This window comes from Eriocheir sinensis, chromosome 40, assembly GCF_024679095.1.
Source record: "Eriocheir sinensis breed Jianghai 21 chromosome 40, ASM2467909v1, whole genome shotgun sequence".
Classification (NCBI taxonomy): Eukaryota; Metazoa; Arthropoda; class Malacostraca; order Decapoda; family Varunidae; genus Eriocheir; species Eriocheir sinensis.
The window spans coordinates 1,635,758-1,662,616 of NC_066548.1; the positions used below are offsets into that span (position 1 = coordinate 1,635,758).

Below are 26,859 nucleotides of genomic sequence, written 5' to 3' on the forward strand. Positions count from 1 at the left end.
ACACTCACTACATTAGCGGCCGTGTGGGGGTCAATACAGCGAGAGAGAGAGAGAGAGAGAGAGAGAGAGAGAGAGAGAGAGAGCAGCACATTACAAGAGAAACAAGTGAATTGATTCTGTCCACACGGCAACTTTGGTCCAATAATTTACGAATCTAGCAACAAATCGGTTAGGTAAATCACGGGGACTATGCATTATTTTTCTTTTTCTAATCTTTTCTCGCGTATATTACAGGTATCCAAACATTCTCGTCCTACCGTAAATTCTTAGGAACTAGTTTGATATCCGCGAAGACGACTGGTGGTTTTCATTCTTTCTTATAAGTGACTTGAAAGATATGCAGGATGATAACGAGGAACATGTAGTCTCTCGTCAATGATTATAGCTGTTTTCATCTTTCATAGGCAGGAGCAAGATCAACCAAGATATACCGTCTATTCTCTTGATCTTGGGCAGGATATTATTACTGTGGGAAATCACGAACATTTTTGTCACGTGAGCATTTGGCTGACTCGACTTCGCTACACAGTAAAGAAAGAGTGACGAGAAACCTATTTTACTCCGAATCTCCCCAGGGTGTCGGTTGGCCTCGAAGCAGCGAGCCGCCCAGTGATCGAGCCCGCGCGACTGTCCGGCTGCTGGGTGTCTGGGTCTCCCGCTGCGGCCCCAGTGTCGCCTCCTTCCCGCGGAGACAGACGGCCTATTGTAGTCGTGCTGTTTTTGTTTATCGGGGAAATAATCGCAAGAAACCCGTTCCGATAACTGGTGGTTTGTTATTTTTTACGGCCGACCCAGCTGCGAGGCGCCGGCCAGCGACTCAAACTGCCCGACGGTGCTCCGAAACCCCTATAGCACAAGGGAAGAGGTTCGTGCATCACCATTTTCTTTTTTTTTTACACCAGAGGAAGCAGTCGAGGGCAAACATAACCATATCGCACTAGTCATATTTCTCGATGGATTATGAAGCTGAAGAAAAAAATGCATATAAGTTCATTAAATCAAACTCCAATTTCGTTTCCCTGAGAATTAAAGACATGAAGCCAAGAATTTAACCTATGAGCCCTAACATACATTTGGCATTACGTTTTCAAGGCAATTTGTCCAAAAACCGCTCATGTAACACAACAGAACATTCCATTAGTCATAAAACCGACAACAACACAAGGAGCTACACCAACGAGACTTGAAGCCGCGCAGTACAACAAAACCCTTCAAACCACGAGCCCGAACACACATTTATGCCACACGCGGAAAAGCTCCCTGATGGTGGCGGTGGTGGAAGGGGGCGGGGGCTTACACACACCATCGCTGCGTCCGTCCCCTGAGCCCGGCGCCCCCCGCTAATGCCCTCACCGCCACGACAGCCTTCCCCGCCCTTTGTACGCCCCGAAACAGTTATTGGAAATCAAAACTTTACAAAGCCTCCACTTCACTCCAGCGAGGCCGCCATGCCACGCCACCCCAACGGCGAAGCGTGGCACGAAGCGATGCTAAGATCGACTATAACGCGGGACTGGAGCGGCAGAAAAAGGGGAAAACATATATATAATTGCCGCGAGTTTTACATGCGGGCGGGAACGATAAGGAGAAATAATAATGATTTGGAAAAACAAACATTGCATAAACCGGGACATGAGAGGGGCGGCGGTGAAAGGCCCGATAAGATCTCTGGCGTGGGAGAACTCCAAAACACACGCCGGGGGGGGGAGGGGGGGCGCAGAGAGAGAGAGAGAGAGAGAGAGAGAGAGAGAGAGAGAGAGAGAGAGAGGCAGAATCCAAGTGAGGGAATGAAAGAGACAGAGACAGACGGACAAAGAGACAGACAGAAACACACACACACACACACACACACACACACACACACACACACACACACACACGCACACACACACACGCTAACATACCAGAAGACAAAAAAAAAATGACAAAAAACACAGAAAAAAATAACAAAAAACTAGAAAAAAATATATATTCGTCCCCCCTGAAAACACTGCTTGCTGCCGTGAAAGAAAATGGAGAGCGGAGGAGCCTCGGCGGACCACATGTCTCCGCGAACAAAGAATTTTTCCAGCGCACGCGACGGAAGGAAGGAGCGAGAGATAGAGTCCCGACGACGTAGATTAACCATTTTCCCTTCGCCCCAAGAAAAGACACCACAAAAGCGTCTCCATATCTTTACTACGCTCTCTCTCTCTCTCTCTCTCTCTCTCTCTCTCTCTCTCTCTCTCTCTCTCTTACACACATACAGACCTGCTGGCACCTTGGTTCTCTCCTTTTCCCTAACGCTGCTTTGCTATATAGATTTTAAAAGAGTGATCTGAACTTACAATATACCGAAAGACGACTGGAACCTTTTGTTACTCCTGGGAATATAGAGAAACATTCGCTATGCTTCTTCCAACACGCTCGCTATGTCGCTTTCAACAAGACTTCAGAGGGAGCTTCCACGCCCTCTCGCCTCCCCCTGTTACGTTCAGGAGTGATTCGGGTTCCCGGTATACGAAAAGGCGGTCGGCCCCTCTCGCTATATCCCTTCGGTCCTACACACCTCAACCTCCTCCTGCCTCCTCCTTATTCCTAAACCTTGACCCTCCAATAAACCTCCCCCCCTTGGCCTGTAGGAAGGATTAGTGTATGTGCTTTCCCCTCAAGTGTTAAAGGGACCTGGTCATGCTTGTATATTCTCACACCTGCGGATTAAGGTAAAGCATTGATAGTTAAGATAAATACTGCACTGAATGAAGAGTTTTCCAAGGCTATAGAAACACCTTGACTGGGAATCTACAAGGGAATTTAATTTTACGTCTGGTCATGAGGGATTTTATTTTCTAAACGAAGCAAAACATTGGTAGTAAAGGTAAATAGTGCACAGAATTAAGGGTTTGTAGAGGCTATAGAAGCACCCTGATCATTAGTATTACAAGGGAAGTTAATGTTATCTATGGTAATACTGGATTCTGCTTGTTAACTTAAGTAAATCATTGACTCAGAAGCAAAATAAATAGTACTGGAGAGAAAGAGAGGTCTGTTAAGGTTTGCAGAGGCTATAGAAAGACTTTGACCGTGAATATATAAGGGAATTAAATGTTCTATCTGGTTATGGTGGATTCTATTAGTTAACTTAAGTAAATCATTGACTCAGAAGCAAAATAAATAATACTGCAGTGAAAGAGAGGTATGTTAATGCTAAATAAAGAAACTCCTTAAGGTTCTGTCAGGTTAGTTTCATGTCCAAGTTGTTGAGATTACTAACGATGCGATGACCAGCTCCCCAAGCACTGAATGGGGAAGCGTATCAGTACTATAAGAAAGCACTGTAGCCATAGACCCATTTCACTACTCTATACCCCCTTTGTCTAGCACGTGACCCCTTATAACGCCTGTTCTCGGCTCCATTTTGCCTCAGACACACAACAGTTTAATTTCTGATGATTAATTGTTGGCCAAAAAAAAGTTCTGCTCGCCTAGATACGAATGACATTTCCATTATCGGGAAGTTATCACGTGTGTCTGGGAGGACCGAGGCGGCGAGGCGACCCACCCACCCAGCCAACGAGCTCTCCCTCCCTCCCTCCCTCCCTGCCTGCCACTCACGCCCCCCCATCACCTACCATCTCTGGACACCTCCCACGCGCACCCTTCAATGAGTCCTGGCACTACTCTATTCACCAGTTCGTACGCACCACTCCTGTTAGTACGCATATCTAAATCTCGTAGCCTGATCACGGAGCTGAGATCGAGATAGTTAACCCGTCCGCTGCGATGGTAGCCTGGTAAAATATAGTCCCAGGTCTTTCTCTGCCTCTGTGGTGGATAGTGGAGTGTTTCCCATGTGGTATTGGTATGCTGGATATCCGCTCCCAAATGCAGGACTTTATATTTTTCTTCATTGAATTGCAGCAGCCACTTTTTGTTCCATTCCTGTAGCTTGGTGATGTCTTCTTGTAGGAGATCCGCAGTCATGGGGTTAACCAACACTGGGACACGAGTTTGAGATGGTTAACCTGCCCTGAGATAGCGCAGGTGTATGTTAATTAGTGAGTGGCACCTGTACTTGCGGACCCGAGTAAAAAGATGACAGGACGAATTGAAAGGTAAACAGAGTGATGAAGATCTGGATGGGGAGAGGAGAGGCTGGGAGGAGGGGAGGCAGGGGGAGGGGACAGGAAGGGGGGTTGGGGTGCATGCTGCTCGTGCCAACGCCTGCTGCCTCTGCCTGCTTTTTGCTTCTTTTGTGCTTGTCTTCCTGCTTGTTTGGCATGATGCTTCTTTTAGCTTTATTTTGACTCACGCCACACACACTCACACGCTCATCGCCTCATTGTGCTGCCACTCACCCGGCGGCCACGCCCCCTCACCCTGCAGCCACTCAACGCCACAACACTGTCATCAGCTACTGTTTGCCATTTTTCTTGTTTTATCTGATTCATTTAATTTAATTCATTTTCAACGGTTCATTTGCAGTTTTGAAAAATATTTTGCTGAATATTTGATGTTTTTAACAAAAGTTTATCTTGTTTTTGTATCACATTTATTTAATTGTGGTAGTTAATGTATTTTTTGCATTCGGTGTCGTCGTTGTATCGAGCCGCAGCATCATTGCGTGCACGTGTGTCGCCTCTCACCGTCCCTGTGTCCCGCAGAGGGCCGTGAGTGCGTCAACTGCGGCGCCACGTCGACGCCGCTGTGGCGACGCGACGGCAACGGCCACTACCTGTGCAACGCCTGCGGCCTCTACTACAAGATGAACGGACAGAACCGGCCCCTCATCAAGCCCAAGCAGCGCATGGTACGTACTGCACGCCACATACGCCCGGCATCAGCGCCGCTAAGTGAAATATGGGAGTATACACACGGATATATGGAGACAATAATGTCCCAGTCAGTCTACACAAGGTAGAATATAATACACAGAATAATAATAATTCACCATAGCATTGCCAGAGAGGGGAGAGAGAGAGAGGGCCAAGCGGCACTAACCAGGTAGGTCTCCTTACAGTCGGCCCAGCGGCGGGCGGGCACCAGCTGCGCCAACTGCAAGACGACGACGACCACGCTCTGGCGACGCAACCAGAACGGCGAGCCAGTGTGTAACGCGTGCGGCCTCTACTACAAGCTGCATAACGTGAGTATATGTGTGTGTGTGTGTGTGTGTGTGTGTGTGTGTGTGTGTGTGTGTGTCCCCATTCAAGGTACTCATACACCATAATTTATATCGTCAGTAGGAACGAGCATACGGGGAATACTATACAGAAAGGTGAGCTTCAAAATACTTCCGACAGATGACTCTTTACGCGTGCCGTCGAGGGGCTGTGCATCACCAACGTGCCGACCACTGACACTAGTTCCAACGATGACTGGGGGCAAACGATGCTTAAGCGGGGTCTGTCTCTTTCGCTAGTGTCTTCGAATCGAGCATATCATTTTAAAGGGTGGCACACACCTAATTCACTAGACATAATGGCCTCTACACGCGGACAATAGAAACCCAACATGCGACAGTAAATTCAAAGCCTACACACTTGAGTATATTTCCTCACTCTTCAAAAGCCGAATCACATAATCACGAGACGCCGCCGCCAACATTTAAAACCCTCCTCGACGTATATTTGTAGAAAGCAAACACAACCTTGGGACGAAGAAAGAAAACTCAAACAACAGGAACAACACACTGAAATTACAAGAAGGCAAACTTTTTATCTGGGCTTGAAGGGGAACGAGTAAACTACAGGGGAGGGGGTGCCAGAAGGAGAGGAGGAGGAGGAGGCATTAGGGAGTGGAGGAGGGCCGCTAGGAAGGAGAGGAGGGCCGAAAGTGAGGAAGGAGGGTCGCAAGGGAGGGGAGGAGAACCACTATGGAGAAGAGGAGAGGCTGCAAGGGAGGGGAGGAGGACCGCAAGGGGAAGAGAAGGGGTATGGAGGGGCGCAGAGGGAAGCATTGAGGGTTTGACAACGGGGCTTATGGGACAGGGCGAGACTTAGCATGACGGCGTATTACTGACAAGAGGTGGGCAAAGAAGCAGAATGGCACCTTAAAAATCGTATAAGTCAGGGCAGGCAGAGAGAACCAGGTGGACAGGTTGAATTAGAAGCATTTGAGACGTCCCCTAGATGGATACTGAAGGCGTTGTGAAGTGATATTGAAGGTGTTGGAATGGGTGAGAATGAGTGACTAGGTGGAGGTGAGGCAAGGGGGTGAATAGGTGGAGGGGAGAGGCATAGGGGTGGACGGGGGCAAGGGCAGTGATGGGTGGAGGTGACGGGCAAGAGGGTGGGGGGGTGATCCTATTACCCTTACCTTACGTCCAGCCTGTGGGGAGATGCTGGTTGTGTTGGTGGTGTGTTATGTAGGTCAGCAGGCGTCAATGATAAAAGGTATAAAGTCGCCTAACGAGCACTAGAACAGTATTAACCGCGGTATCGGAGGCTCTTGAGGTTTGAACTAAGCTGAGGACGGGTCAACAGGGCCAACTCCACTAGATTGTCGTACCGTGCAGATTGTATAACTAGTTTCTGACTTAAACTGTCGCAACCAACCATTTAACGACACATCAGTTACACCTTTTGTTAAAATCGTAAATTCATGTTTCTTTGAGAGTGGAAAGGATAATATTAAGATGTTCGAATACCTGAACTGATTATCGTATTTTTGAGTCATTATCACACATCGAGAAGCCTGCCACACTGGTGCTGCCACCTTGCGGGCACTCTCCGCAACTCCCCTGAAAACAAACATGGCGTATAAAGCCCAAACTACTTCATACAGTCTCCCTGCCGAGCTAACTCAGGGTTCAGGGGGGTCCTGCCCCTCACTCACGCCTCCTCGGCATATCCTCGCTGCCTTCACGACGGTGCATTCAAGCAGGGGAGAAGGAGGAAGAATACACATGGAGAAAGCAGTCTTTTAACCCAGTAGCAGCGACGGGCCAAATTTGTGGCTTTACCGTGTACCAGCGATGGGCCAAATTTTTGCCATGATATAAACCCCCCAAAATAGATGATACATAATCTAATCACAAATGCTTTGATGTATATTATGAAATGGTTTGTGTGAGGGGTGTTTTTTTCTCATTTTTCTCGCTTGGAGGGGCCTTTAAGAAACATGATCCCTGCAGCTACCGGGTTAAATGCGAGTAAAGGCTAAAAAAATCCCGTATCATACTTCCCCCATAAACAAACAAAAACATATATATACGGAGAAAACACAGGCGGTAAGACACAATAATGGAGGACTATGCACCAAAACTAAAGGCCACAGAGCAGCGTTACAGAGAAATATACTTCGTCTCCCTCACTCCCACTTCTTGCACCCACCCACACTCATCTCTCCCATTTTGTAACTCTCCCTCCCCTCGCTCTCCCTTCCCCCCTCCCTCTTTCCACCCCTCCCTGCCCTGGCCGTAAGCAGGTGTGGCGCGGAGAGGATGAGGTGCTTGGATGGGGAGATAGCCGGCCGAGATAAAGGATTGATGGCCATCTGTGAGATAGCAGCGAGATGGCAAGATGTATGTCGGGCCCGAGCCACCCAGCCGCCGGGATCTGAGGGAAAATCTCCGCCAGGCAGCCTCGCGCGGGTTCATGGTGGTGAGCACAGATCTGAATCTCGCATCGCCGCTCGTTCATCTTGGTTATGGTCGCGCCGTAAATTGTGGCTGATGATAGAAGCACGTTTGTAAATGCTATACTTGTTAATTGAGCCTTTCAAGAGCACAAGGTCTAGTGCGCTAATATCCAAAAAGCGAGGAAATCATCGTTAAAGTTTGGCTCATCTATACGTCCGTTATGTAACACAGTTTTGAGCCCTGTTAGACGATGACAACGCCTCAAGTCACGCCTCCATAAACCAGAGGACACGCAATTCACAAACTCCGTATTCCTTGGCGGCGCTGGTGGGCTTGTTGTGAGATAAGACTTCATTGCTCTGGTCTTCGTAGGTTGTGATGCGGAGTCTGTGTGTGTTTGTCTGTTTCGTGACCGCCGGGAAAACATTTGTCTGCAGTAAGCACGTTCGCCCTCAAACACGCTGGGCACCCACGAAGAAGCGAGGCGAGGCGGCGCGGTGACAGCTGACATAACTTTGCTCCCCCAACAAAAAGCCACAAAAACACGTGAGATGTATATTTAATCTCGCTAGATAGTCTGCCAACAGCATCTCGACACAAGATCAAGATGGCGCCCGCCCTGCCCGCGATGAGAGATAAACTCCCTTATCAACGGCGACCCTGATCCTGCTCGATATAAAGATGTCGGGCGATGGTGGAGGCTGCGCGTGATACAATCTTCCGTAAGGCGGTGATACTCATTCATTGAAGGCGAGCGGCGGGATGAGGCGCGTGATAACGAGGCATTTTGTGGTGCTTGGGGCGAGAAACGGCCGGGGAGGGCTTGCACAGAGGCGTCGGAGGAGGACCCAGTGTTAAGGGACATCACGGCCTAAGAGTTTCACGGGAGGAAGAAGCGAAGGACAACGAGCAGGAGAAAGGAAATGCAGGGAAAGACTATGACCATGAGGGGAGGAAGACATGAAAAGAGAGATGAAGAGCAAGAAGAAGGGAATGTAGGGAAAGACTAATAAGACTCACGAGAGGAAGACTTGGAGAGACGAAGAGCAAGAGAAAGAGAATATAGGAAAGACTCAAGACTTTCAAGGGAGGAAGACACGAAAAGAGAAACAGAGATCAAGAAAAAGGGACTGTAGGAAATACTGAGACCTTCACGGGAATAAGACGCAAAGCAAAGGAAACACGTCGAGCAAAGGAGAGAAATGTCATGCAGGAAAGATGGAAGGGAATGTAAAGGGAAAGGAAGGGCGAGGGAGAAAAATTGGGAAGAATGAAAAGACGCGATGGATGGATATGTTTGAAGTTCATGAAATCGTACCCCCAAAAAAATGATGAAAAAATTAAGTTAGCGTTTATGTAAAAAAATAAAAACTTAGGATGTTATATGCTCGTTTTTTTTTGGGAGGGAAATAGAAAATGATATACAAAAAGAAATGGATGAAAAAATAAGTTAGCGTTATGTAAAAAAATTCTTCGGTGATATTCTGCCCAATTTCTCCACAACCACGACCACAAGTCCACAACCCCCGTCATTGACAACCACCATTACCACCACCACCACCACCACACCCCACCACTAACGCTGTCTCACCACCACCACCCCTAATCACCACCATTATCACCACCACCATGCAACCATTGATCCGGCAACGCACAGGCCAGCTCGTATCTATCTCCCATTCACTATTAAGACCAGTAAGATTACCACCACCGCCATTACCAATACTGCTACCACTACTACTACTACTACTACTACTACTACTACTACTACTACTACTTTGACTAACCCTGCTACAATAAATGCTGCTGCTAGACTACTACTACTACAACTACTATTACTACTACTATTATTACTACTGATATTACTTTTCTTTTGTCAAATTTTCTCTTTTTTCTTGTCTTATTGTTCCTATTAACGTCATTTTCCTTTTCCTTCGTTTCTTTCTCCTCCTCCTCCTCCTCCTCCTCCTCCTCCGTGTAGTCCTTCATCTTCTCCCTTACCGCCATTCTCCCGGACACACACATTCACCACCACCACCATCACCACCACCACCACCACCACCGCCATCCTTACGCGTCTCCAACCCTCGCCTCCTCCGCCAATACCTCTCCCTTCCCCTTTCGTGTTGAAGTGGATGAATATTCTACTTCCCTTCCTTATTTTTTTTTTCTTTACCGTAGATTAATGGCTTGATATTTAGCCGTGAGGGAGAGAGAGAGAGGGAGGGAGGGAGAGAGGAAGGGAAAGGAGGAAAGAGATGGAGGGAGGGTTGTTTAGTGAAGGGAGAGAGTAGGGAAGGCCGTGAGAGAGAGAGAGAGAGAGAGAGAGAGAGAGAGAGAGAGAGAGAGAGAGAGAGAGAGAGAGAGAGAGAGAGAAACAACACTTAGAGGGAAAGTTTAAGTACTACCTCCACTTACTTACTCTCCTCCTCCTCCTCCTCCTCCTCCTCCTCCTCTTCCTCTTCCTCATTCTCATCCTCCTCATCCTCCTCCTCTTCCTGTTCCTCCTAATCCTCCTCCTCCTCCTCCTCCTCCTCTTTCTATTTCTCTCTCTCATCCTCATATTCTTTCTCCTCCTCCTCCTCCTCCTCCTCCTCCTGCTGGTGTGGGCGTGGCGGCAGGAACCATTTTTGGCGCTCTTTGCCTGCTGATCCGCCCCCTCTACCCCTTCCCCCTCCCCCCCTGACGGCCCCCTCGTGACGGCCCTGCGTACTAGCCTCTGAAGGGGACGAAGCACCCCTGGAGAAGCTTAATTTGGGAGCTGTTTTAGAGAGCTGCTTTTACGAGGGTTTTTTTTTTTCTTTCGTTTGTCTGGTTAGTAGTTTCTTGCTCTCTCTGTATCTGTCTATCTATCTATCTATCTATCTATCTATCTATCTATCTGACTATATGTACGACCCTTATTTCTCGTCTAACACAAATAGTACAATGACTAACTCTTTGAAGCCATAACGTCCACTGGGGTTGTTAGTATCTCTCTTTTCTCTATCTATTTATCTATCTATCTATCTATATACCACCCGTACCTCTCCTCTAAAACAAAACAGTCAATCACTAACTCTTTGAATCCATGATGTCCACTTAACTCCTCCACTAGCTTCAAACCCAATAATAAGACAAGCTGCACTGAAATACTCAACCCTTGTGCCCCTTGATAACCCAGGGAGGGGAAGGGCAGGGAGGGACTAAACTAAAGCAGGGTAGGTTTGGACAGGGAAAGGTAAGACATGGGCAAGGTAGGGTTTGGCGAGGCAGGGTAAGACATGGCAAAGGTATATCTAGGCAAGGAAGGACAAGGTAAGATAGGGTTTACAAGGAGCAGGGTAGAGCAGCGTGGGGTTTGGTGTTGGCTAGGGCAGGGCAGGGAAGGCTAGGGCAGGGGAAGATAGGCAATGACATGGCAGGGGAGGAAATGGCAGGGCAAGGAAGGCTAGGGAAGGGCAGGGGAGGCTAAGGCAGGGCAGGGGAGGCAATAGCGGGGCAGGGAAGGCTAGGGCAGCGCAGGGGAGGCTAGGGCAGGACATGGGAGGCTAGGGCAGAGCAGGGAAGGCTAGGGCAGGGCAGGGGAGGCTAGGGCAGGACATGGGAGGCTAGGGCAGAGCAGGGAAGGCTAGGGCAGGGCAGGGAAGGCTAGGGAAGGGCAGGGGAAACTAGGGCAAGGCAGGGGAGGCTAGGAAAGAGCAAGGGAGTCTAGGGAAGAATAGAGGAGGCTAGGGCAGGGCAGGGGAGGCTAGGGCAGGGCAGGGAAGGCTAGGGCAGGGCAGGGGCGGGTATAGGCAGGGCAGGGGCGGGTATAGGCAGGGCAGGGAAGGCTAGGGCGGCACAGGCGGCACCCCAGCGGCCCTTCCCGAGGTATGGCGGCGGCGCGTCACTTAAAAGCTGCTCGTCAGATCTCGGCCCAGATTATCGGCAGCATCAGCACGTTCCCGGGCACGCCGCGATGAACGCCGGGGGGTGGGGGTGGGGGGGGGGGGGGACGAGGAGGAAGGGGGCGTGGTTGCTGCTGTGGCCTGACTCATTCACTCACACCACACTGCTACCTATCTACCACTATACGCCTGCTACTGCCACTACTTCTACTACTACTACTACTACTACTACTACTACTACTACTATTGCTACTGCTGACTGACCTTACGTTACCCTACCTCATATCTTCAACCTCCTTCACATTTTTATTTACAGTAGAGGAAACTGTTCAAGGGCAAAAAAAAGAAAACTAATGAAAAATAAGCCCGCTACTCACTGCTCCTACAGAAGAGTCAGGAGGAGTGGCCGAAAGATAGGTCACTTTAGGGATGAGAGGTGTCCTGATACCCTCCTTTCGCTACACCTCCCCTACCCTACGCTGCCCTGTCAAATAGCTTCATCCTTCCCTGTTTCCTATGCCACACTCAACTCCACCTCCTCTGCTATACCTTGCCTTCCCTACGCTGCCCTGTCAAATAGCTTCACCCTTCCCTGTTTCCTATGCCACACTCAACTCCACCTCCTCCGGTATTCCTTGCCTACCCTACGCTACCCTCTCCTCATCACCTCACCCTTCTACTCCTTTCCTTGCTAAACCTTTTCCCCTAACTCTTGACTTCCTGCATATTATCATTTTTTTATATATAAGCTACAAACACTATCACCGTAACCAACATCACCACCACCACAAATACCACACAGCGAAAAAAATATCAACTACACATTTTTTTCAACCTCCAGCCACCACCACCACCACCACCGCCACCTTCATCATAAACACACACGCACACAAACACACACACACACACACATGCGAAAAAAAAACGTAACTGAAAGGAGAAAGGCCAAAAGAAGCGAGTGTTTGCAAGTGTCCTAAAAAGGGGAAAACTCTTCATTAATTAGCGATGGTACGGCAGAGTGGTCGCTAAAAAGCCCGTTCATGCCTCGGGGACATCAAAGCCTCGGCGCTGTGGCAATGTTTAGGCCAGCAAACACCAGCAGATCCCCGCCACTGATACCGTACCCCGCCCAGCCCAGACCCAGACCAGGCCACACCAGACCCAGACCAGCAGCGATGACGGGATAGGAAGCAAACCCTCCACTACCACCATCACCACTACTACTACTACTACTACTACTACTACTACTGCTACTACTACTACCCTAACCTAACCTAACCTAACCTAACCTAACCTAATCACTCCTTTATATTCTTGTATACTCTCTGCTTTCGTTGTCTTCTTCTTCTCTTCCTCTTTCTTCTCCTCCTCCTCTTCCTCCTCATCTTCCTCCTCCTCCTCCTCCTCCTCCTCCTCCTCCTCTGTCATTTTTCATTGCCTTTTCTTTTTCGAACACAACTTATTGATATGATTTGTCCATCCCCCTTCCTCCTCCTCTTCCTCCTCCTCCTCCTCCTCCTCCTCCTCTCCTCACCCTTCACTCAGCATCCTCAATCTCGCCTCATCTCCTCATCTTGTCTCGCCTCATCTCGCTTCTAAAAGACTCATCTCGCATCCTTGATCTGATTATAATTTTTTTGTTTTCTTTTTCTTTGTTTTCTGATGACTCGTGGTTTTTTTTTCTCGAGGTTTTAAATTTTGGCTTCATTTTTTTTTTTTTTGTCTCAGGTCTTTGTGGTGGTTATATTTTTTGTTTGTTTGTTTGTTTGTTTCCCTTTGATGCTCTCTGAAGTTGTCTCTCAATTATTTTTTTTTCTACTTCTTCCTTTTTTTTATCTTAATCGTCAGCATCTTTTTTTTTCATCATCTTCAAGTTCAGCTTTTTCTTCTACTTTATGTTTTGTTTTCCCTTTAATCATTTTCTTCTTTTTCATCTTTTATATCTTCTTCTCCTCCTCTTCCTCTTCCTTCTACTTCTTCTTTTTCTTCATTTTATCTGATGTACTTTTTTTAGGCTTCTTCTTTCTTTTTATTTTTCCTCTCTTCTTTAACCTCATTTTAGTTGTAGTAGTAGTAGTAGTAGTAGTAGTAGAAGTAGTAGTAGTAGTAGTAGTTTTAGTAGTAGTAGCAGTAGTAGTAGTAGTAGTAGTAGTAGTAGTAGTAGTAGTATCATTATTATTATTATCATTATCCAAATCACCATCGTCATTAACAACACAAGCAATTCACACAACCATCCATCCAACACGTTTTAAAGATCAGAAAATGGATGCAACTAACCCAACCTTAAAACGCGAAGGAGAAAAAACTTATCCTGCCATCCCCGGAACATTATAAGACTCCACCACCACCACCACCACCCCCACACCTGTCCCCCCAGCAGACAGGCGTGTAGGCTCTCCCTTTCTAAGTGTCACGGCAGACGAAAATATTAAATCATCACCACTTCGCTTCTTAAGCCCGTCTCGCCCTCCTTCCTTCCCCAGCCTCCATTTCCGTCTGAGGGAGGGAGGCGGGTGGGGAGAGAGAGAGAGAGAGAGAGAGAGAGAGAGAGAGAGAGAGAGAGAGAGAGAGAGAGAGAGAGAGAGAGACAGACAGACAGACAGACAAACAGACAGACAGACACAGAAATACAGATCACACACACACACACACACACACACACACACACACACACACACACACACATACTTGTCCACACACGCATGCAAGATTCCTCCTCCTTCGCCATGCAGTTACACAAACAAAAACAAACAAACAAACAAACAAGGAGTGACAGCCGAGTAAACAAACACACAAACAGACACGCGAACCGAAATAAATCACACACACACACACACACACACACACACACACACACACACACACAGGAACAAGATTAGTATCGGGCAGTCTCTCTCGCCCTCTTTGAAGCGGCCACAAGACGCATGCCAAACTCCCTCTTAAACCGAACATGCCGCCCTCCACTCCCTCCACCGTCCTTCCCTTCCTCCACTCCCTTCCTTATACACTTTTCCTTATGCTCTCCTTCCCTATACTCCCTTCCTTCCATTAACTCCCTTTAACTCCTTCCTCTTTCCCTCCCTCAGTTACTCCACTCCTCTCCTCCCTCTTCTTCTCTCCTCCACATATTCCTCATTTCTTTCCTCTTTTCCTCCATGCCCTTCTCTTCTTTCCCTCTTTCCCTCCACTCCCTCTTCTCTCCTCGTTCTCTTCCTCCTTCCTTCATTCTTTCTTTCCTCTATATATCCGTCTTTTCTTTCCTCCATTCCTCCGTATCCTTCGTTTTCTTCCTTCGATCCCTTCTCTCACCCTCCCCTCCCCTCCACACACACACACGGTACACTACTAACACATCCGGGCGTTATGCAGCAGCCCCGCGCGGCCGTCCTCAGCAGCGAGATAGTAGCAGTGATAAGCCTGTCAGCGCGGCCGTGGGGGAGAGCGCACATCCTCGCACCCTCTCACACGCGCGCTCGGTACCTTCCTACACCTAACCCCGCGGGCCGTTTTCTCTCACCCTATACCGGCCAGCTTCACCGTGATTACTAAATAGGCTAGGAATCGTTTGCTTGCTTGCTCGTACTGTCCACAAGTTGCCCTATTCTCATCTTCCCCGTCTAGCAATGAGGTGTATTCTTAAACATATCGGGTTCCCATTACCGCTGTTCTCCAAGGCCACAGAGAAGGTTTTCAAGGGTGATTATCTCGGTCAGGATGCAGAATTCGTGTGTATCTCTCACTAGGAGAATGCAAAATTTAATCAAGGCGTGATCTCATTCATTACGCGTCATCCTGAGTGACTATATTTGCTTCAGACTCCCAGGAACCTCAATCACATTCTCTTTATCATCGACAACCTCCTAAGAACTTCAGCCATCCACGTTCTCCTCCCTCAACAACCCCTCAGAAACCTCAGCCACGTTTTCTTCCCTTAGACAACCCCACAGGAACCTCAGCCATCCACATTCTCCTCCCTCAACAACACCTCAGAAACCTCAGCCCTGTTCTCTTTTCTTAGACAACCCAGCAGGGACTTTAACCACCTTCTCTTCCCCTCGACAACCCCGCAGGAACCTCGGCCACCTTCTCTTCCCCTCGACAACCCCGCAGGAACCTCAGCCACGTTCTCTTCCCCTCGACAACCCCCCTTTGAAGACCGAGCAGCAACAGCGGTCATGCCAAAACTCACGGTAACAAATCTCTGAACGGAACAGGCGGCATTGACAGTCCACGGTTAGCCTCTTGGCCTGTTCCCCTCCTTCCCTCCCTGCCGGCCGTGTCCATCTCCCCTACACTTCTGGCAGAGTTAATGGCCACGGCTGACTAACTCCACTTGCCATACTGCCCTCACTGCCTTGTCCATTATCGGCGCACGTGTCACTTTTAAGGAGTATAGGGAGAATTCTTTTGGTCCGAGGCGGCGCGCATCTTCCCTCACATACGTCAAGATGGGAATGAGGGAATGAAGGCCCCGAAATGTTTGAGAATACTTGTCCCAGACTCGATAAAAGCCCGTAGGAGTGACGCTTCGCTCTAGGAGGACTGGCAGCTTTCCTCACTTCACCAATATGGCAGAGAGGCTTATCTTTGACTTCACACCGTTTGTCTAGGCGGTGCAGAGAACACTAACCTCCCTTAAAGCCTGTAGGAGTGACGCTTCGCTCTAGGAGGACTGGCAGCTTTCCTCACTTCACCAATATGGCAGAGAGGCTTATCTTTGACTTCACACCGTTTGTCTAGGCGGTGCAGAGAACACTAACCTCCCTATAAGCCTGTAGGAGTGACCTTTGGCTTTGAGGCGGGATGCAATTTTCCTCACACTCATCAGTATGGCAGTGAGGATTTTTCTATCGCTTCGCACCGTTTGTCAAGGCGCCGCAAAGTACACCAGCCTCGGTAAATCCATATAAGAGTGACTTTTAGCTCTGGGGCGGCTGGCGGGTAACTATCCTCACATTCATCGACATGGCAGTATAATGCTTTTCTTTTGACCTCACACCGTTTGTCAAGGCGCCGCAGAGTACACCAGCCTTGCAAAGAGTATATAGGAGTGACCTTTAGCTATGGGGTGGCTGCAAGGCGGGTAACTATCCTAACATTCTTCTTCCTACTTCACTTCCGTTCGTGAGGGCGCGACCGAACACACACCATCACCCCGTCACCCTCGAACACCCCCGCAGCCAAGGCGTCACCGGCGGACACTTGACCCGTGCTAAGCCATTACGGGAAAGGGTCGGCAGACTTCACAGGCCGCGGGGGAGGGAGGGCGGCGAGGCGGCGAGGGGTGGGGGGAAAAAATGATGTTGTGGGAGCAGCCGGATAAAAAATAGTAGGATCTTGATCTTCATCTGCACCCAGCGAGCGACTAATTGCTACAGCGTCAGGCAGATGCGAGATGCTTGGCTGGGGGAAGGCGAGTCCAAATGCAGAAAAGGGAGAAAAGGAAACGCCGACAAAAAACTTCGCCATTTGTATACGTTTTTGCTCGATCGAAGGAGAGAGAGAGAGAGAGAGAGAGAGAGAGAGAGAGAGAGAGAGAGCATACTATCACTTCCATAACAAATAATAACAAGAAGAAGAAAGAAAACGAAGACAACATTAGAGAAACACTTAGAAAAATAACCTTAACGAATGAAAAAGAGAAAAAGAAACAGACAGCGAACAAGAGAGAGAAAGAGGAAGGCAACGGTGTGAGAGTGAGTGGGGGTGGAAGAGAGAGAGAGAGAGAGAGAGAGAGAGAGAGAGAGAGAGAGAGAGAGAGAGAGAGAGAGAGAGAGAGAGAGAGAGAGAGAGAGAGAGAGAGAGAGAGAGAGAGAGAGAGCGAGAGAGAGAGAGAGAGAGAGAGAGAGAGAGAGAGAGAGAGAGAGAGAGAGAGAGAGAGAGAGAGAGAGAGAGAGAGAGAGAGAGAGAGAGAGAGAGAGAGAGAGAGAGAGAGAGAGAGAGAGAGAGAGAGAGAGAGAGAGAGAGAGAGAGAGAGAGAGAGAGAGAGAGAGAGAGAGAGAGAGAGAGAGAGAGAGAGAGAGTAGAGACCAAAACACAAAACAACACAGAGAGACAGAAACGGAGTAGGGGGGGGGTCGGAAACACAAATGTAGAAACAGAAACAGATAGATATACCATGAGATGCCATCCATGGGGGGGGGGAAGGAAGGAAGGAGACAGACGGAGAAAGGGAGGGAGGGGAGAGATAGAGAGGAAGAAGGGGGGGGAGGGAGAGAGAGAGAGAGAGGAAAAAAACCTCAGCACCTTCACACCCTCTCAGCATTCAACAGGCTTCACAGCTTTGTGTTGTGTTGTTGACTTCACCTTCAGGAGAAGAAGACTTCTCTCTTTTCTGTAGTAGTAGTAGTAGTAGTAGTAGTAGCAGTAGAAGAAGAAGAAAAAAAAGAAGAAGAACAAGAAGAACAAGAACAAGAAGAAGAAGAAGAAAACGAAAGAGAAGAACCAAAAGTATTAGAAGCAAAACACTAACTTTTTTCCACCATTTCCTAAGTGTGTGTGTATAGACGAGAGAGAAGGAGGAGGAGGAGGAGGAAAGAGGAGGGGTGGGGAGAGAGAGAGGGAGAGGGGCCTAACGTGAAAGAGAGATGACCGGGGGGCGATGAGCAGACAGCCGCAGAAATGTCCAGATATGTTAGCTAGCAAGGGAGGAACAGAGAGGGGAAGGGAGACAGAGAAGGGGGTGTTGGTAGTACTGCTGAAGGTGGTGGTGGTGGTGGCGGTGGGTGTGACAGAAGCTCTCCGCCAGCAGCTGATCGAACGGAAAGATAATGAACTCAGGAAACATCGTGGTGGAAAGAATTGGAAGGAGGGCGATGAAGAAGGTTGAACGGGAGTGAGGGAAGGGAAAAGGAAGAAGGGAACGACAGAACGAAAGAAGGTATGTGAAGAAGGTGAAGAGAGGGGGATAGGTGAGGGAGAAAGAGGAGTTATGGAGGTCTGTTTCTCAGGAGTGGAGGCAATAAAGAAGGAATGGAATGGAGGGAGGGAAGGAAGAAAGGAAGATGGGAACGAAGGAAGGATGGATGGAGCTTGAGGGAAGAAGGAAGGAAGGAAGGAAGGGAGGTAAGGATTGAAAAGACGCGTGTTTCTGGAGGAGTGGAGGAAGCGAAGGATAGCATGAAGAAAGGAAGGAAGGAGGGAAGTAAGGAAGGGGTTGTGTGTGTACGTGTATGCATATATGTATGTATAATAAACCCTAGAGGAGCTATGTGTATATATATGTATGTATGAATGAATGATCTATTGATGAATGAAAGAATGGAAATAGGTAGGTAAGCAGGTAGGCAAAAAGTATTAAATTTATAGAAACTTAACTTTTATGGGCGAAAAATATGAAAAGACCTACAGTTATAAGGGAAGAAGTGTCCATATATTAGAAGCCCTTCACATATCTTTAGGAATACCAAGGGAGTTTGAGGGACGGAGAAGAAGAAGAAGGCGAAGTGTTAAGAGAAGCATAAAGCAAAGACTAATACAACACACACGTTTCCAAGTTATTCTTAGACACATTCGCCTCCCACATCAGCTATTTCTAAAGGTCAAAAACGGGGTCAGTCGGGTTCTAATGAGTGTTTCTTTAGGTTCACGGTAAAGAGGAAGGGTCAAACTACCACCTGGGTCATAAAACTACTCCTGGAAATGCCCACAACTCCTACGAAAGCCTTGTCAAATATGTGTTCTTGGGAGGCGAAATGTTTTATAATACCAAGTCTCTAAACCACCTTTCCGAACACCAATATCCAAAACGAGGCATCCACCCACTCACGCTGGCCGCGGACACTCACGTATTTGCTAAGCGACAAGGGTGAGGTGTGTGAACGAGCCTCTAATTGGAGAACAGCGCGAGAGGTGAGGTGTGGTAATGCGAGGTGAGGTTATAGTAAGAGGTTCTAGTTGCCGTGTGTGGGTATGTGTGTGTGTGTATGTGTGTGTGTGTGTGTGTGTGTGTTAGCTCATGCATGTTAATATTACTCTCAGTCACGCCACGATGTTCTGTCAGTAGTTAAAGAGTTAGTATGCAGAGTTATGAAGCACTTTCGTTGGTTAGTGGAGAGTGTAAAGTCGGGAGCTTATGTTTTTGGTGCGCGCGGCGGCCGTGTTCATCTCCGTCACCTTGGCCCTTGTGGTTAGTGAATGATTTGATGTTATTTGTGTCTTATTCTGTGATTTAGTTGTTGTTTTTTCTTCCGTGGTGATTTGAGTGACGGGAAAGTGTTTGTGACAGGCACACACACACACACACACACACACACACACACACACACACACACACACACACTCACACACAGTAACCCCCCCACCCAACCCTCCCCCACCCCTCACTCCCACCCCCACAAACACACAATTACAACTCGACAACCAACATAACAAACGTACAAAAGAATTCCTACTCTATACATATGGTTTCCTCCCTCCCCCTACCCCCCCACACCCCCACACACACAGGGCTAATAACAGGGAGCGCGGGATAATTGCACACCGCGAGGATCAGTTAGCGGACCCGGAGGTGGCCCGCGAACCCTTCAGTCACCAAGTATCCGGACGCGATAATTCAGTCCTCTGTAGGTGGTGACACGGCAGGAGGAGGAGGAGGAGGAGGAGGAGGATAAAAAAGAAGAAAACAAAACTAGAAATTAATACTAGAAAGGAAACAGAACAGTAACAACACAGGAGAAGGAGGAGGAGGAGGAGGAGGAGAAAGAAAAAGAAAAAGAAGAAAAGGAAGAGAAGCGGAAAAAAAGAAAAGGGGAAGATAAGAAGAGAAAAAGAAAAAGGAACAAAAAGAAATAAAAGAAGAATTGATTATGGAAGGAAAAGAAGGAAAATAAACAACAACAACAACAACAATGAGAAGGAGAAGGAGAAGGACTAGGAGGAAGAGGAAGAAGATGATGATGATGAGGAGGAGGAGGAGGAGGAGGCCCAGTCTTCCTCAGAGTGATCCTATTCCCTCCTCTTCCTCCTCTCTTCCTCCTCTCTTCCTCCTCTTCCTCCTCTTCCTTCTTCCTCTTCATTTTGTTATTTTTCCTCCTTTTTCTTCTTCCTAATTATCTGTTATTTTCCTCCTTTTCGTATTTCTTCTCTTTTTTTCTTGTTTTTTTTTTTCCATCTTTAGTACTCTCTCTCTCTCTCTCTCTCTCTCTCTCTCTCTCTCTCTCTCTCTCTCTCTGTTGTGGTGTGGGTAACTATTTTATCGTTACTTCAAGGACATATGGAACTCCTATTACCCTTCCGGCGATGTTGCTTCCTCCTCCTCTTCCTCCTCCTCCTCCTCCTCCTCCTCCTCCCGCCTGCATGCCTCCCGTTTCTTGCCCTCCGCGATAACAGAAGCATGTCAAAGCGCTGATCCTTTCCCCCTGCAGAGTGTTCGGAAAGGGTTGGGCGTTTGTTTCCATCTTACAGACCTCCACCACCACCACCACCACCACTACCACCACTACCACCACAACCAATACCATCACCACCATCACCACCATCGTCACTACAACCAACAACACCAACACTATAACCACAATAACCACCATCACCATCACCACCTCCACAATCACTACCATCACTATCATCACCATAACAACCACCACCACCACCACCATCACCCCTACTACTACTACTACTACTACCACCGACCACCACCACCACTACGATTACCACTAACACCAACACCAACACTAATATAATAAACAGAGACAGACGACAGGCAGACAGCATATTGGCAACAGCTTACAGTAAGGTTCAGCAAATTAAGTATTGGCTAAGCAAACTGAATCTAACACATAAACAATAGGAAAGAAGCTTTGCAATACATCACAATACCTTAAGATTTGTAGAATGGAGAAAACAACACAACTTCCTGAACACACACACACACACACACATCACTTCATCCTCCCCCCTCCAACCTCTCTCCCTCCCAACCCCCCCTCCCCCCTTCCTTGCCCCCTTCGTCCCCCCTCCCCCCCCTCCCCCGGTGGTGCAGAGTAATGCTGTAATCAGCATTCCACAATAATCTCCTCAACGACAAGCATTCCATCACAACACTCATGCCAAAGCCAGATCCGGGAACAAGCACACACACACACACACACACACACACACACACACACACACACACTAGACTTCTTGCTAGCTCTTGTTTCGTCTTTTCTTCCTTGCTTTATTTTTTTTTTAACTATTCTGTACCTAACATGTAATTCAATGGGAGAGGTTCATTCTTTTTTATTCTGTTGTTTTCTATTAGTATTTCTGTACCATACGCGTGTGCTTCCCTCGCAGTACAGAACAGCGACAGTGCGGGGATAGAGTGAACCAGGTGGAGTTTTCTTTGTCTTAATCCTGAACACATAAACACAACACGCAAAGCAACACTATTAAAGTAGGTATTGTCGAGCGCTTCTTCAACCTCTTACATCAATTACTTCCAAAGCCCAAAAAGGAGATCAGTCGGATTATAATGAGTGTTTTTTTAGGTTCGTGGTACAGAGGAAGGGTCAGTCTACCTCCAGGATCGAAAACTACCTATGGAAATGCCCCCAAACTCCTATGAAAGCCTTGTCAAATATGTGTCCTTGGGCGCCGAAATGTTAAAAAAAAAATGACCCTATGATTACGAGACTTCCTATTCATCCGACATTCATATCTGCACCTCGGTTTTGTTCTGTGTTTTCTAATAGCCCAAGCAACTGTTTCAAGAGGGAAATACTAACACGCCTCTATAGAACTGAAATAGCTTGCGTCTTTTCTCCCCAAACGCTTATCTGCCTCGTTTTATCTTCTAAATCTTTTATTTATATCAAGAAGCGAATCGAGGGAGGGTGGAAAGGGCTCTGGCTACATCTGCTTTATCTTGTTTAGCGAAATAATCAAGATAATACTCGTATCTATACAAGAGGGATGATGCTTTACGCCCATCTTGCAAATCTTCCCTCCGTACTTCTGCAGAGCACCTCCCCAAAATAGTTATTGCTTCAGAGGACGACGTTTAGGGGCGCGCAGTGGTCTAGTGGGTTGGAGCATCAAGCCATGGAAGTAAAGGCGATTCGAACCTCTGTGTCTTCGCTTGACGTCAGGAAAGGCATCCAGTCTTATGTCGGCATTGTTGTCCTACGCTTCCGCCTCCCACAGCCACTATTTTCAAAGCCCAGAAAAGAGATCATTCGGGTTCTCATGAGCGTTTTTTTAAGGTTCGTGGTACAGATGAAGGGTCAAACTACCACCAGGGTCATATAACTACCCCTGGAAATGCCCACAACTCCTACGAAAGTCTTTTTTTTAATACAGAGGAGACAGCTCAAGGGCACAAAAAAAGGAAACAATAATAAATAAAAAGTCCGCTACTCGCTGCTCCTAAAAAAAAGAGTCAAAAGAGGTGGCCGAAAGAGAGGTCAAATTGTCAAATGAGTGTACTGGGACATTGAAATGTTTAAAAATATGACCCTTAAAGTTAACCCCAAGCCACAACCCCCACACGGCAACCCCATCTGGAAACGAATAAAAATCTAAGACAAAAAAAACTACAAAGGTCAACGTGTCTGACAACCTAACTCGTGGCCTCAGTTCGAAACCAGTCCAGGGTAGCAGGCACACGGCCCACCCCAGCTGTTGGTCCACCCTTGAGGCTTGATCGATAAGGGTCTGCCTGGGAGGACCGGCGAAGGTAAGCTATGATGACCCGGATGTGACAGTCGATCCTATAAGGTCAGGAATACTTATCTCTATACCATCAGGCTCAGAGGCGAGGAACGGAGCCAACGCTGAGGCAACACACAGTGGCTTACGTTCCCGACTTTCCCTTTTACGTATAACACTAATGGGATATCGCAGTAAAGCCCCATTGAATATGTTGCTCAGGAAGGCGCCATCAACACCTGGGTAGTGGTGGCGGCGGCGGCGGCGAGTCAGAGGAAAGCCGCGCCGCCAGTGATCTGCGTCCCGATAGTATCGCTGAAGTATTTGTTAGTATTGACGGCATACCTCTGGATGGCATGCCTGGCGCTGATGTGGAATGTGTGTGTGTGTGTGTGTGTGTGTGTGTGTGTGTGTGTGTGTGTGTGTGTGTGTGTGTGTGTTATTAAGTCACTCCCGTTTCATGTCATTTTTGCCTAACATTCCCCTCCCTTCTTGCTGCATAAAGCCAAACTCGGCCCGCCAGACGCCGCGTGCTCGTCCGTAACGGCGTAACATGATAAAAAGCTTTACATCCCGACGAGGCAAGACAATAAAGAGAATCGGACCCTAAAACCCTCGCCTCCGCGCCATTAATATTCCCTCGCGCCATGGAGGGGCGGCGCGCCCCTCCCAGGAAGAGCCACAATCGCTGGTTTTATCGCGGCCTCCGCCTTTATTATCTCTCCTCCAATCGCAGCCCGCCACCTGTTATCCATCGACCAATCACGTATCAGGAAGATGAGCGTGGCCGGGGACTTCCGTCGAGGCATTAGGCGTTTCACTTAAGGGGGATGAGCGCCGTAATGGTTTGTTATGGCCGCGGCCTCGCCCCCTCTCTCCCTCCAGCCGGGCGGAATGTTCCCTCCTGCCGCAGCGAGGGAACTCAGGTCCAGAGACAGACGCCCCTCGGGCCCGGCCGCTGGGTACACGGGGCCGCACGGAGATCGATGCGCTGCCTTCGTGGGTTCAGGGCTCCTCCACATGCATAGTTTAGAGCCATGATTCCTATGATTCCTATCTCAACCATGAATGTATGCTTGTTGAGTTGCTCCAGGAGTAAAGTCTTATTGTGTGCTTGAATGGCTGTGAACTATTGTGTGCCGAGCTGGCTTGGGAGACTGTATAGCGTCTAGGCCGCCATGGTGAGGGGCCGCAGTGATGGCGGCATTGATGGGGCCGCTGACGACTGCCTGACTGCACAAGGGAGAACAGAGAGTGTGTGGGGGGAGGGGAGGGGAGCCACATAAATAAATAATCACCGCTATTTTATCAAACATGTCGGAATAAAGCCTTCCAGTACAAACACAAGTACAGTAGTTTGTGTGTGGTTTTCTCGAGTGTGTTACTGATGACTCTTATGTTGCAGGTGCCTCGCCCGCTGTCCATGAAGAAGGAAGGCATCCAGACCCGCAACCGCAAGCTGAGCTCCAAGTCCAAGAAGAAGAAGGGAATGCTCGGCTTCCCGGACATGCTGAAGCCCCTGGACAAGGGCGGCTTTGGCGGCTTCGGCACCGGCGGCTCCGGGTTCGGCTCCATGTCCCACTACATGTACGGCGGCCAGATGCACGGCTCCTCCATGGCGGGCGGCTTCATGTCGGCGCCGCCCATGCACGGCATGTCGGCCATGTCTGGCGTCGGCCTCGGCCTGTCCTCCACTTCACAGATCCAGATCCCCTCCGCGTCCAGCCTAGGACTCTCGTCATCAAACAGTATAGTGGGCGCGATGGCCTAGGGACACGCCTCCGCCGACGGCCGCAGCAGCCTGCTTGCCAGTCTCAGCCGCGAAGGCGTCGCTGCCTTTACGTCCGCCACCCAGCACATGGAGGCGGCGGATCAGCAGCCCTCCTACAGCGGCGCCCACCTCTACCACGCCCAGAGCATCTCGGAGGGCAGAGGCGGGCTCGGACAGGCAGGCTGCGGAGACACAGGGCTCAGCGGTGGGTACCACGGGTCTATGCCCTCCCACCTGCCCTCCTCGTCAGGCGCCACCTGATGCGGTGCTCGCAGCCGTCGCGCGGACCAATAGCACAGCCCAGCCGGCGTCCAAGTCTTTCAGGTGCTAGTGATAGGCAGTGTGTCCAGGGTGTGTCACAACACTCTCAATACTCCGGCGTACTACTCACCTCATTCCACTGACACTGTGATTATTACCTTACTGAGGTCACTATTTATTCGAGGAGAGCCACAAGCAGGACTGGTCCCTCGAGGACTGCAGGACCAAGTCATCTGCTCCGCCGCCTCGTCCTCAGCGGAGGTGACCGCGGAAATCCTAACGCAACTTTGCCGGTGCGGTAGCGTGCCCCAGGACTGGACCCTCGGCGCAAAGTTGAGTCGCATCTCATGACTCCCGCAGTGGTGGCGGGTAGTGTGCAGTCCTCATCTTTCTCTTCTCTACTCTGCACAGTGACGAGTTCGGACTTTTAAGTCCAGTTTTAGAAGACTCAGATTAACCCCGGGCTTTTAAAGTCTATTTCTGATATTAGTAGTATCTACTAAACAATAAATAACTTGTAAAACATGAGCAGGACGCTCCCCAGCCCGGCCTGGGGCGACTGCCTGTCTGAGGCGCACGTGGTGCGTTGAGCACGACGAGCGACGTGTAGATAAGTGACTGAATGTAAATTTGTTTATCTCTATAATTACTAGTCGGCTATTTTTATCATAACGTGTTTCCTTACTGTATTACCCTGGCCAAAACGTTTCAACATGTTGAATGAATTTCACAAATAAGTTTACTTAGTCCGTTAGAGTACTTCTGCTTTGTTATACACTACACTGTACAGGCATTGGTGTCACTCTTCAATACCTGAACAACACGCATCGGGAGAGTGTGAGGCGGGCGGGGCGGCGGGCACGTGGCGGGCGGCCCGCCGCGTGCCCGCCGCCACTCGGGGACGTCGTCCTGGCCAGGGTAATGGACGTTTCTGTGGTTTCTGGAATATTTATGTAGTGCGCGACGATGCTTTCTCTGTAAAGTGTCTCATTTGTTTAAACCATAAATAGCATTGAGAGGAGTCTTGCATGTCTTGTGAAGTAAACGCCGGCACACCGCCTGCCCGCCCCGGGCAGGGCCTCGCTGACGTGCCGCGCGGCGCACAGTGCACGCGTTGATGTCACTCTTGTAACATTTTACTGTGAGGGGGAGACCGCCTCCTCCTCGGTGCAAGGAATCAGTGTTTACAACAGGACCATGGTGTGTCAGGCCAGAGTGATGTACAGTGTGCAGGCGCCTCAACACAGCACTGTTGGTTCATCACCGCCGCCAGTGTGGCAACGCCAACGACACCCCGACACGACAAAACCAAGGAATTTCCAGCGCTCTGCCTTACCGCTCCGCTCTGTTGTTTGCGTCAAGTTCTCGGATAAAACAGTGAACGCATCTTGTTTATCTCCTTTGGTGTCATGAACCCCGCTGCCCCTCACAACATTGTGACAAGAATTTTCACCACCTCGTAAGTACAACGTTTGTGATTATAAAACAAAAATTACATCCCTTTCCAATCAATAGTTTTTACTCCCGCATCCACACTCAGCCTCAGAAAATACTAGAACGTTAAAAAAGATTATATCTGAAAATAACAACGAACACAAAATCTAAACAATATGTGTATAGAAGAAATGGCATCACAGTATTTATGTTTTGATTTAATAAAGATTTGTATAATGAAACGTGGTTCTTACTCCTTACCACCACCACCACCACCACCACCATCCACACATGCACACACCCCTCAGAGGTCAAAAACGTATCATGCTACA

General features: G+C 48.7%; 1 protein-coding gene across 2 annotated transcripts in view; it reads left to right on the forward strand.

The window, feature by feature from the left end:
• The window catches only part of LOC127009165 (GATA-binding factor C-like), a 97,856-nt gene extending 71,093 nt beyond the window's left edge, over positions 1–26,763 (forward strand). For both annotated transcript variants that reach the window (XM_050881959.1, XM_050881958.1), the window contains exons 3-5: positions 4,644–4,789; positions 5,000–5,125; positions 24,467–26,763. In XM_050881959.1, coding sequence (XP_050737916.1) covers positions 4,644–4,789; positions 5,000–5,125; positions 24,467–24,832 — 638 coding nt within the window. In that variant the 3' untranslated portion in view covers positions 24,833–26,763. The remainder of the gene's footprint in view (positions 1–4,643; positions 4,790–4,999; positions 5,126–24,466) is intronic.
• The last annotated feature ends 96 nt before the right edge of the window (positions 26,764–26,859 follow it).